Below are 12,313 nucleotides of genomic sequence, written 5' to 3'. Positions count from 1 at the left end.
AACGTTAAACCAGTTAATTAGTTATCAGGTGTGACAACAGTAAGTGGTTGTGACGACATATATCCACATTTGCAAACAATAATTGCAACTTTAAGGCCCTCAAGGTTTGGAATGTCGACGTATACAAAGTGAAGTATTTTGAAGTTGAACTTGCTCCACTGTCGACACGTGAATACTTCCTGAAGTGTTGCTATATGAGAGATAAAACTGAGATTACACCCATGTGATCATACTGTTGCAAAGTTTTCAGACCAGGCAAGCTTAATCATTCCACAAATTATTGAGTCCCAATTCAGACACCCCGTAGCATTTTAAAACTTTCAACTTTCAATTTGAAAAATAAATTTCAAAAAACTTGGCAATTATAACCGAATTTCTCAATAAAGCTATTCAAAAAATCGGAAATATTTTTGAAAATGGTTGCTGAAAATTTTGAAAACGGATGTGTAAGCTCTGACAGTAGGCCGACAAAAATCGGCTACTATTCTATTTCTCTTTTGGACGAAAAATCTTTTTGGGATCAATTTCGATCCTTTATAAAATCTATCGAAAATACTGTCCAAAATTCTGAAAATTTGAGTTTTTTTGGAAAGCAAATTCCTAAAAAAGAACTGACTTTGAAACCGGAACAGCTTCATTGGAACGGCGGGTACAAATTTCTAGTCGTCGAAGATTCAAATGACGCGATAAACGACACTAAAGAATGTGAAAAACCAAAAGTCTTTTCAATAGACGACATTGTAAAAGTCCAAACCGATGCTTCGTCAGAACTTTCGTTTGCGAATCATGTTCGGAATTTTGTCGTCGAATTGTTCTCCGAAAAGGAAGTTTTCAATTTTCTTGCATTAATGTCAACGGTTAATCCATTTTCGGAGGATTTTAGTGACATCGTTACTACCCACGATTTGGTGAATGATGAGCCATCAAGAGGTCTTGACATACTGGCTTTACTGAAAAAACTGAAGTATTTTCTGAACTTTCCGATTGGTCAAGTTTTGCAGCTCCTTTCTCAACTTTCAACTCATGCTGTTTTCTGCGAAGCTCAAGTTATTGAAAGTAACTCAAACCATCAATGGATTTTCAAACTTGCTAGTTTAGTCACCGAGCTGCAAAGATGCGAATGTGAGTCAGTGAACTACTTGATGAAAATGAATTTTAAATCTTGGGCTGCAAGTCAAACGAAAACAGAACTCAAGCAATACCAGAAACTAGAGTTAAAATTAGAAAAAGCAGACCCACATTCAATTTTTCCGACTTCAATCTACCGAAGGTGTAACGGTCAGACTTATGCATCGTCAGACGCCCAGACAATCGAAGCAATAATGGAGACAGTTTTGACAACCACAATCAAAATCACCCGAAACGTTCTTGACCCGAGAGTTAATCAGCTGCTTGCCGACGTTTATCGACCTCTAGGTCGTGTCGTTGCGATTGTTGACGACAAAGTTGACGAATTTGGGCATTCAGATCAGATCCGCAAATACTTCGCTTACTTTGCCATCGAGTGTACTTTGCTTGTTTTTGGAGGAAATGAAATTGACAAAGATATGTCGACCGTTCAAAACATGCTTGTAGCTCTGAAGAAGAATAACGTTAGCAGAAACTGTCCCGTTTTAGTGGTAGGTGGTGGGGTGATTTCTGATACTGCAGGGCTGGCATGCTCTTTGTATCACCGGAACACCCCGTACGTCATGCTGGCAACGTCAATCGTTTCTGGAATTGACGCCGGATCTAGTCCTAGAACTTGTTGCGATGGATTTGGGTATAAGAATTTGTACGGAGCATACCACCCTCCAGTTTTGACCCTAACCGACCGAATGTTCTGGAAGAGTCTGAAAACGGGCTGGGTACGTCACGGAGTTGCCGAGATCGTCAAAATGGCTTGTGTTAAGGATTTGAAAGCGTTTGAACTGTTAGAAAAGGCGGGAAGTCTTCTGGTCAAGACCAAATTTGGAACCGAAATGACTTCGAGCGAGTTCACACAGTCGAAACTCGAAGCCGAGCTGCAGAAACGAGGGTTTGCTGGGGAGCAAGATTTCCAAGATGCCTGTGACGAAATTGTTGGACGTGCTATGGAGGGATACGTCCGATCAGAGTACGGGAATTTGTGGGAAACCCATCAAGCCAGACCTCATGCTTTTGGACACACGTGGTCACCAGGGTACGAACTTCCAGCCGGATTGCTTCATGGTCATGCCGTTTCGTCTTGTATGGGTTTTGGTGCTTTCTTGGCACGATACCATGGCGAATGTCAGAAAATTGATGATGTTCAACAGCCATGGTTGTCGGAGGAAGCCATGATGAGGATTTTGCACCTAATCAGCGAGCTTGAATTGACACTTTATCACGCAATCATGGACAAAGTTGACATAATCTGGGCTGCCCAGTTGAAAATGACGGCCAAAAGGGGCGGCAACTTGGCAGCGCCGGTTCCCAAAGGCGAGATCGGAAACTGTGGATACATCAAAAGCCTGGACGAACAAGAACTGCGTGATTCATTGAGAGCTTACAAGGAGCTGATAACTGGATCTGACGCCAACGGTAAGCCTCGATTTGCTCGAAATGGATTTGGTGTCGATATGCATTGCCACGACGTCGGTCTTCAGGACCCAAGCACTGTCATAAAACCCAATGACTTACATGTCGGCAGCAACAGAAAAGACGGGAAAAGTCTTGCTCATCAACCCGCAAAGGTCCAAGCACCTGACGCCGAAAAAATTGAGAACAAAGTAAAGGAAAACAACAGGGAGATTTCCTCTCAACCCTCTACATACCACGATTGGATTGCTGAAATGCAAACGAAAAGACACAAAAACCCAACCAAAACTGTTCACGAGCAATTTGAGCCAGCATCAGATTATCACCTTGCTCAATTTGAAGAGAACAACCCGCCAGCTTTCCCACATTTGCGTTTGTTTGCGGATGAAACCGCTGAGAAATACGCACTGAAACGAACAACTTCCTGCTCTGAGAATCTCAGAATTGCGGCTCAAATCACCGAAAAGGAATCGCTGTTCTTGCCTTGCATGATCGGACCTTTAGAATCACAGTTTCTCAAAATGATCGCAAGTATGTCGAACTCAAAACGGGTTCTGGACGTTGGAACCTTCACAGGAATGAGTGCTATTGCGTTCGCCGAAACCGGGGCTGAGGTTGTAACCTTAGAACTGGACAAGAAAATCGCAAAAGTTGCTCAGACAATTTTCGACAAAATTGACAAAAATGTAGGGCAGCGAATCAATTTGCAAGTCGGGAACGCAAATCAATTGATGAGGCAAATGGCTTTGAAAGGTGAAAAATTTGATCTCATTTTCCTCGACGCTGACATTGATAATTACCAACTGTATTACGATATAGCAATGGATGGCGGGCTTCTAGCTGGCGGTGGTTCGATTCTCGTTGACAACTCCGCCGGAGCGTTACTTTATGACGAAAGTGACGAGAGGCGGAATACTTTGCATCGCTTTAATCAAAAAGTTGCAGATGATGATCGGGTGGAACAAGTTTTGCTGACGATAAGAGAAGGTTTGACAATTATTAGACAAAAACAGGATATGATGGTTTTTGGCATTTCAGACTACTCAAAAGAAAAGACTGAAAATCAACATGTTCAGTCGATTGAGAAATTTACTGAATAGAAGAGATGCAAACAAACCATAATTTTGTTTTGATAACAATAACTTAATACACTTGATAAATATCTGTCTCTATAAAAATCATGAAAACGCTATAAAAATGTTTTGATAAATAGTATTATATTTGGAAGGGTTTCTAAATATTCATAAATAAATTTTTATATTAGCATGAGTTGGTATATAAATTGATATGAATTACAGTTAAATAAACTATTTTGTAGTCAATTTTTACAATCTGAAATCCTGCCACTCTGCCCAAGAAATGAACTTTTCGAAATATGTGAACTGCTGGAAGCTATATTGTCTCACCGCTTTTTAATTATATCAACAGCAACATTCTTCAGAACTTCATTCCTATAATTCGTATAAATAGCTCTCTTAGAGATATCAGTCCCAGGAGTAGATGGTGACTCCAATTATTGATGTTATTGCGTCTTTGAAATGGCACATATGATAATCAGTCCAAAAACATGAACTAGCTTGTGCACACATGGATATACAAAATGTTTCCCGGTGAATGAGGTTGGAAACAAATCCGAGCGAGATATCTTGCCATTTTAAAGATTCCATATGTGAAATGATTTTTTAAAAATAATTATGAATAATTGAAATGTGCTGAGGAAAAAACGCAATATCGTCAATTTTTAATGCAAAAAGTTAAGTTGTTGTGAAACGGGGGAAAATGATCAGCAAAAAAGCGAAAATGATCAAAATAAATGAGAACATGAAGTTACACTAGTATATATACATGCTCCAGTTCAGCGCAGTAAAAACGTTCCTCAGAAGAACAAAAATGTGAATAAAATAAACAAAACACTTAACATGACAACATGCTGTTTAGTCTGCGTAACAGTGAAAAACTTGTGAACCTTTTATAAGTTTCGCTACCGTTTATAGGACATGTTTGAAGACTGTTACATCTTGAGATATAAATATTTCGTACCGTTTTTGTGAACCGTTTAAACCATTTGAACAAGAGCATCTTTGAATAGGAATCAAGTTCCTGCAAAATAAAGCATGTTCTAGTTTACTAATGGCTCTCGAAGTTTTAAGCCATTATTGTAAACGTGTTTTTAAGCAGAGTTTTTGCTTGACGTTTGTGCAATTTTGTTGTGCACATTTTTTCTTGAGTGACTCTGACACTAGTTCTGCATTTTTGAGTGATGTAAGTTGCTCTGGTTCTGAAATAACGGTTGTTATTTGAATCAATTGCGAGCGAAAAGAAATCAAAGATAATTTACCTGAGTGATTAAGATGGCAGTCTGCCAATGTGGAGATCCGGGTTCGAACCCCAGTGGTGTCCATTTTTTCCACAAACATTTGAAGCCTAGACACCCTCTAAATTAAATTTCCCCGTGTGTCGTTCGAGAGAGCAATTCATCGAAGGGTTGTCGGTTTATGTTTTCTCATCTCGAAAGTGTAGATACGCTTCGACAAGCATCTTTGTTAGATTTTGTTCATCAATCAGCTCAAACAAAACTACAGAGGTTGTCCCTTTTGATCGATTCGTTGTCCCTTCTATCAAAGCTAACATAATTTTGTAAAGAAATAAAGTTAATCTAGGATTTGCTGGTGAGCTTTTTTAAGATCAGAACTGAGCAAAAACATTGTTTTTGATGAAGTGTTCTCTACTATTTTTATTAAATTTGGTTTGCCGTTCAAAGTCATGTACTTAGTTTCAACTTTTATTGCTTTGGTCTCTGTTACGCAAGTATCGCGTGTGGGAGATTTCCTTATGTCGGCTATTGATCAACTTCTGTTTAGATTTCTTGGCTAATTTATCACAATGAAACACAAAATTTATCTAGCCATGAACTAGTTCTTTAATTTCATCCAAAGCTGTTTTGATGCTAACACAGTTGTACATGAGAGCTCCCAAAAATCAACTTAATTAAAAAGCCAAAGCGCTGTTGTGTGACTGTTGTTGCGTGGTCAAAATATGGTGACCAGTTGGTGAGCAATTACTGCTAGATCAAAACCTTTACAACTGAGGACTGCTCAACTAATTTGTAGAAAAAATTAACTCTACTTGATGATGCAAAATTTCATTAAAAAACACCAACGATTACACAAAAACGTAAAAATCTGAGAGGCGATACAGTCTCATTATCTTTTGCACTTATGGCATTGAAATCAGTATCGTACATTCGGTGATGAAAAATCAGTGCATATTATAACAGCATCATTTAGAGCAGCGGTAGTTCGAGAAGTCCATGTTAAAGTCCAAGGCCAGAAATTACTTGCTTGTGCATTGCAGTATTACTACGCATTCTTTGTAAAATTCTGAGTGTTGTGCTAATTGTTTTTCATTTAATTTAGGGAAGACAAAATTTGAATTCTATGTGTTCCATTTCTTTTCTTAAGTTTAAAATGTTATAGATTTCAGCCATTAAGATTTAAAAATTTGTGATTTCTTTCCCGGTCACGTTTTATGAAAAAACAAACAAATGAGTGCTTCAAGTATTATGTTATGATAAGAAAGTCTCAGAGTTTGGGATGAATTTTGTGTCCCTTAAAATTGAAGTTCTCGGTGGACTTTGTGATAAACTGCTCTGAAGATAAGGTTTAGCCGACAGTTACTGCTGCCGGAAAAGTGTTACCGGTCGTTTTTAAGAATTATCTGCTGTTGATGCTCGTGAAACAGCACCGGAGCTACCACACCCTGAATTATTACAGCATTTTTGGAAAAGATAAGTTTCTTTGTGATATTTATCTATTCAAAAACTTTTATTATCGGAAAACTTATCTGATTGCGTGGCAAATTTTTTAAAGGAAAAAGACACCAACAGAAGACAGTTCAAAAATTGTCCCACAAAGATCACGGCAAAATGGTAAAATTGACTCAAGCATAAAACCAAGTATTCAAAATTTGCAACAGTAATTAATTTGAACTTTTAACATCACTGCGATAGTCTTTAATTCATGGCTTACTAATGAGATTTTCTGAATACAGCATACCAAGTTCGCAAAAATAGCATTGAAATTAGTTTTTTGCTAGACCAATTGTTGATAGCAAGCTGTTTTGAGAGCGATTTATCAGACCACACGTGGTCATTTTCGTTCAATTTCCTTAAAGTCAATTGATTATTGTTAATTTTCTATTGCTTAGAATTTGGTTAACGAGAAATTGTTTTGTTTGACTTGCTACTGATTGGGATATACTGACAATTTTCATGAAGTTTTAAAATTGGCACTTTCTTGGGTGAATGATTTGCCTTCAAAACACGACTCTCACTTTAGCCCAAATAAGATATACAGATAGTTGTACTCAACAGATACTATTAGAAAGAAAAGGTTTACACGTGAAGCAGCTACAGTTTGTATACGGAGGGAAAAAAGCCGTATGGATGAAGTTAATTACTACAATTTCTATATGGGTGAAAAAAAAACAAATGATTGAATGCTTCATTATAAATCGTTTATGAAGTAAGTGAGAAAAACCGCCTACTAAGAGTTTGCATTAAAGCTAGCTGAGAAATTTTTATAATTGGTTTTTTGATAAGCTATTCTGGTCTATTGATATGGTTTTTCTCGACTCAAGAGAAGACCATGCTTCACCCACGAAAAGACTGCCGCCCGACTTTTAATAGAAAGATCGCCTGTGTAAATTTAGTCTATAAAACCCACCCCTTTGAACCATAGTTTTTGAATCTTTTTATAAGTCGAGATTTAAACATGGTTAACCATGGCTGCTGCACCGAAGTTTTACCGAGAGACCAAAACATTGAACCGTGCAAGAGCTCGTCAGGGATTTTTCAGTTCCTAAAGCTGCCAAAAATGATAACTTCAGTCCTTTTTAAGGCCAAGTTGAAACTAATGTATGCTTATTTAAATAGTCTCCAAGTTTTCAATGACATCATATACCGTCCGGATTTTAACAAAGGATTGAACGTCTGGGAAGCGGTTTCTGGGAAACCTGTGGCTGAACGTCGTTAACTGTTGCCGTTTTAAAGACGATTGAAGAAATTTTTAAGATGAACGGTTGATAAGGTTTAGTGGGTCAAAGTAAAAACAAACCAATCAAATGTAGATGTGTTGATTGATAGCATGCTGCTTGACAACCTCAAAACTTCTTCCAATCTTAGCGAATCACAGTTCGGCGACTCATTATGTTCTACTACTAGAATCTCACGAGACACTACTGCTTGAAAAAAGTAAATCATTTGACGCTTCGATATAAAAGAGCGATTAAAATATTTACAGGAGTTTTAATTGTAAAAATGTCTCCATTTTGCTTTTTGGCAATTATTTTCCGTTTTCTCAAAAGAATTAAAAGGAATTGTTGCACCAATTTTAACATAACTCATTTTGACCAAATATCACTAGTAATAGTCGTTTTTCGTCAAACCACCGACATTATTGGCCCTTTTCGAATACAATTTTGAAACATACTACTGATTGCTGCAACAATCTGCTATATGGATCTCGGGAGGAAGTATATAATGAACACCAGTTTACAGTGGTAGATTTTCAACAATCTGAAAAATTATGTTGAATTTGTTGCAGTAAAATGTATTCCATTTATCAACCAATACTTCAATGCTAATCAATTTGCAATTTCCATCTTCAAACTGGCATTAATTTTTCGATCTGTTTCATATCGGAGCCCAAAAAGATTAAATCCTCCAAATCGTGCTGCCTTTTTGCTAGCCTCGCTTTAGGAGCCGAAAATCTTAAGGCTTTTGGCAACCTGAATGAAGACACCACTAGAAAAGTTCTTCTCCGCCTCAGTTTTGGAAGAGGTAAACCTGTGGTAATTATAAGTGACAACGGCAAAACGGTCATAGGAGCTAGCACAGAAAGGAGAAAATAAGTCCTCAATCTAAACACTCATTGGTTTTTCACAGATTCGCGGCTTATTGCTCAATAAAATTGTTTTGACGTTTATCAAAACGTTTCGACTTCAATAAGGCGGAGTTTGCTATTGATTGATCTAAATCTCAAAAAGATCGATTTGATGTTTGATTATTTTTGGGAAGCGGAGTTCTGTAGTCGGGTAACTTTTTTAAAAACTGCAGAAATGTAGCTTCTGTCAAAATACCGTCCTCTGACAGACGTTGCAAACCTTCTGGTAAGCGAAAAGCTACTGGTACTTATTCTTCTAATCCTTCAGCGGTCACACACAATTTTACGTCGAACAAACCAATTCTCAACTCGTGTTGAAAACTGATGAGTCCAGTTTGGAAGTGTTTCTCCAAAACTTCTCCACGCACAATTACAGAACGAATTAGTCATCCAGATCACGACGCCCATGTCAAAGTTGCTAAACTTTTGTGAACTGTCAAAATCATGACACAACGTGGTATATGGCCGTTCTGACGTGCGTTAAACTCTCAAAAAATGAGTAACCCAACCATTCTGAAACAAAGTATTTTTCAAGACCGCTGAGAAAATCAATTAGTGGTAACCGCAACAAAATTTTAATTTTAATGAAGCTGTTGTAACTTAAAATTATTTTTCTCAATCATGTTTCTTGATCAACATAAGAGACACCGCTCATTATATACTTGAAGTTGAACATATTTGTTGGGTTACTAGTTTCGATGCTAGTTTTGATTTGCTTCGGGACGCTTTTACATTCACAGAAAAGATCAGAATAAGTAACTATAACCAATGCAAAAAAATCATATTCTAGATTTTTGAAAAGAGCATGCTCGATTCAAAAGTATATATGAAAAAAACCCTTGCTCGAGCCATGAAAAGATCCTGTTCGAACCCTGCTATGAAAAGAACGCAGCTGAATCCACAAAAATTCTTTACATCGACATAAACTAGGTGCTGGATCGTGTAATTATTGTCAATGTGGGTCGTCTCACTAGAATTATGAAATCATACGATTAGTCGAGCTCTAAACCTGGGAGATTTGCTTTGTAAAAATTGTTGCTGCAGGATAAATAATAGTCGAGATAAATATGCCACTCAAATTACGGTATGTTATTATAACTTTACCTTAATTTGAGCTAAGTTAAAAATTTAGATTGTTTGTAATGGTAAATTAAAGTTAAATTATTTCTCCTAAATTTTATCTGAGCTACCATAAAAAGTATTTCTATTGCCAATATTCCAATTGTTCAAATTGCAGTACGGTAAAAAGTTCAGGCAGTTTTTTTAAGGTGTTTTTCAGGTAATTTTCAAGATATTTTCTAGGCAAAGTTGTGTTAACTCAAGGTTCGTTACAGTAATACCAAATTTTGGGTTTGTACAATAAGGTTTCTGTCTACATCGAGATTTCTACAGACAAATTCAAGACCTCAAAAACGTCTGTATCAACGTCTAATCAGTTCTATCTTTATATGGTATCACATTTGCTTTTTTGAGTGTCTGTACTACTCCGGATTGGTTGTCCCGGTGCACCAGATTGTGTGAGGCGTAAGCTGCAGTTCGGGACTTTGAGGCCACACGTTGAGCGGCAGCCAGTTTGTTCAATCTCTGGATCGTGCCACCGCGGACGATTTGTGTTCTCATATCTATACCACATTCTTTTTCGCACTTGCTTGATTCATTACAAAATTGTGTACTGGTACGGCCGCAATTCATATTCCTTCAAATCAGTCGTATCCGCGCAACCACGAAATGATGTCTGCGTTGCCTCTAGGGAAACTGCATTAGGAATTATGACCCGAATCGGTCATCGATACGTGCAGAGAGTCTTTTTTCAGTTCGAAATTCTCGTGAATGAAATCCGATATGATATGGCGGGTCAGAATTTTTTTGGTAGCAAACAATTGTTTGATTGATTCACTCCTGCTCGCACTTGGCATTTGTGTTCAGTGCTACTTGTTGCAAATTGTCAGCATCTGAACAGTATTGGAAGTGCATTTGGCTTTTGGGTTTTTTTGAAGCTTGTGCATCTACCAGGTTGGACTTTAGTTTGACCCATTTGATCCGCTAGAGTTTCTTTCGACTCAAAATTTTGAATTACATAAAACTGCTCTAGCTGTTGTTAAATCATGAACCGAACAAAAGTCTTTCCTTGAGTCTGCAATCTTGCCTCAAAATTTTTGCGCCATATTTTATTGCTCAATATTGATTATAAATCAGTCAGCATGTATGCTTGTTCGTCATTTTAAATCTGAAGAACCACTACTCAATCAAAAATCTGCATTTAAAAAAGTTGATAAAACCAATTTTGCAAACGAAAACAACCAATTGTTCAGGAAAACGGAACAATTTCATCCTATTTAACGACAAAAAGACCATTACAATTAATTTTGCAGTAAGTCAGTCGAGTAATGTGGCAATATGTTCCAGTTACATTAGGTGATTTGTCTTGGGAGTTGACAAAAATTTAATTTTTCGCATTTTCCAAATTTGAGATTTTCTTCCAAATTTTCCGAATTTGCAAAAAAGCAGATTTATGAAAAGACTTCTGCTGGACCCATGAGCAGACGACGCTCAATTGCTGAAATGAAATTTCCTTGGCTGGACTATTAAAATGATATTTCTAGGCTCATAAAATAACCAAGAGCCCATAAAAAGACTTTTGCTTGACCTATGAACAGATTTTTCCTCAATTTTAAGCAGGAAGCTCAACTGTGTGATTGCGGACAAGAAAAACCCTGTCCACCAAAAAATTTGAGTCTTTTCATACATCGAGGCATGGACCTCTGTAGTGGGTTCACAAACATAAGTTTGTTAAGTTTTCGACAGTTTTGCTGCTCTGAAAATTCTCATCAATTTTGGATACATGTTTTTGGATACATTCCTTTTTTTGTTTTTTTTTTGTTTTGCGAGATGCAGTTTACAGTCAATTATGGACGCATTGTGAACAAAAATGAAAACTTTGAAAATGTTGTTTTGGTGAGGTGTCCTAATTTTAAATATTTTTTCACCTTTGTTCTGGTAGAATAGGGTGGTAAAATTTCTTGTGGTCGAGGATAACCAACAGTTGCATATTTTGCTCTCAAGAAAAATGTGAAAAGTTTTATTCTATCGAACAATACGATTGCTTTAAAAGTTTAGTCCTACATCAACATTTATCTTTGGAAAGTAGAGTATCATTGGAAATTTTACTAACTTTAATTTTTTTTGAAATGTTTTTTTGAAATAATACATTGTTAGTTACCATTAGCATAGTCCAAAGAAATCACTCAACGTTCAAAGCTCAGTTTACTAACTAGACTCTCATGTCAACCTCCCCTCTTTTGAGTTAGCCTTAGATGAAGACAGAGGACTCTCCAGCAACTTCATTGGGTGAGGAGAAAATGAAAACACTTCTCCTTCCTTTTGGTATTTTCAAAGTCTTTCTAAAGTCAGCGGCGACTTTCATGGCACGCGAGAAAGTAATCACCTCCACTGCCAAACATTTAAAGTTTGATGAAGCAATGTTTGTAATAGATGGCAAGGCTTTGCCAGGTTGGACATCGAATTATTCAATTTCTGGATTGAGACAGGAAACGATTGTAAAGTCGTAGTTCTTGAAGCGAGATACCAATTTGTGTAAAGTTGAAACTAGACACCCAGTTTGTTGTTCTGCAAAATGATGTGATGCAAGCCGGATTCTCGTGTTACTTTCGTTAAAAGTTTATGGCAGCGGTTTGCCAGTTTCTATTGACTGTTGACTTTTTCTCAGGATAATATTGATTGTTGACTGTTGACTTTTTCTCAGGATAATATTCTCAGGATCTTTTAAACGAATTTTTTCTTTTCGAACTTATTTTTGTTGAATCCGCGGATTT

The 12,313-nt window shown here is 37.1% G+C and overlaps 1 protein-coding gene across 1 annotated transcript; it reads left to right on the top strand.

The window, feature by feature from the left end:
- LOC142344846 (uncharacterized) lies at window positions 1-3,860 on the top strand. The gene has a single exon (XM_075396864.1). The coding sequence runs from the start codon at window positions 417-419 to the stop codon at window positions 3,636-3,638; it is 3,222 nt and encodes a 1,073-aa protein (XP_075252979.1). The 5' UTR covers window positions 1-416; the 3' UTR covers window positions 3,639-3,860.
- Window positions 3,861-12,313: the final 8,453 nt, after the last annotated feature.

Source organism: Convolutriloba macropyga, chromosome 8 (genome assembly GCF_964194025.1).
Source record: "Convolutriloba macropyga chromosome 8, txConMacr16.3, whole genome shotgun sequence".
NCBI classification, from domain to species: domain Eukaryota; kingdom Metazoa; phylum Xenacoelomorpha; order Acoela; family Convolutidae; genus Convolutriloba; species Convolutriloba macropyga.
The sequence above is the reverse complement of the archived record's forward strand: the minus strand, read 5'-3'. Positions and strand labels throughout refer to the sequence as shown.

Coding starts and splice junctions, on each gene's coding strand:
- LOC142344846 (XM_075396864.1), top strand. CDS start 417: ATGGTTGCTGAAAATTTTGAAAACGGATGTGTAAGCTCTGACAGTAGG.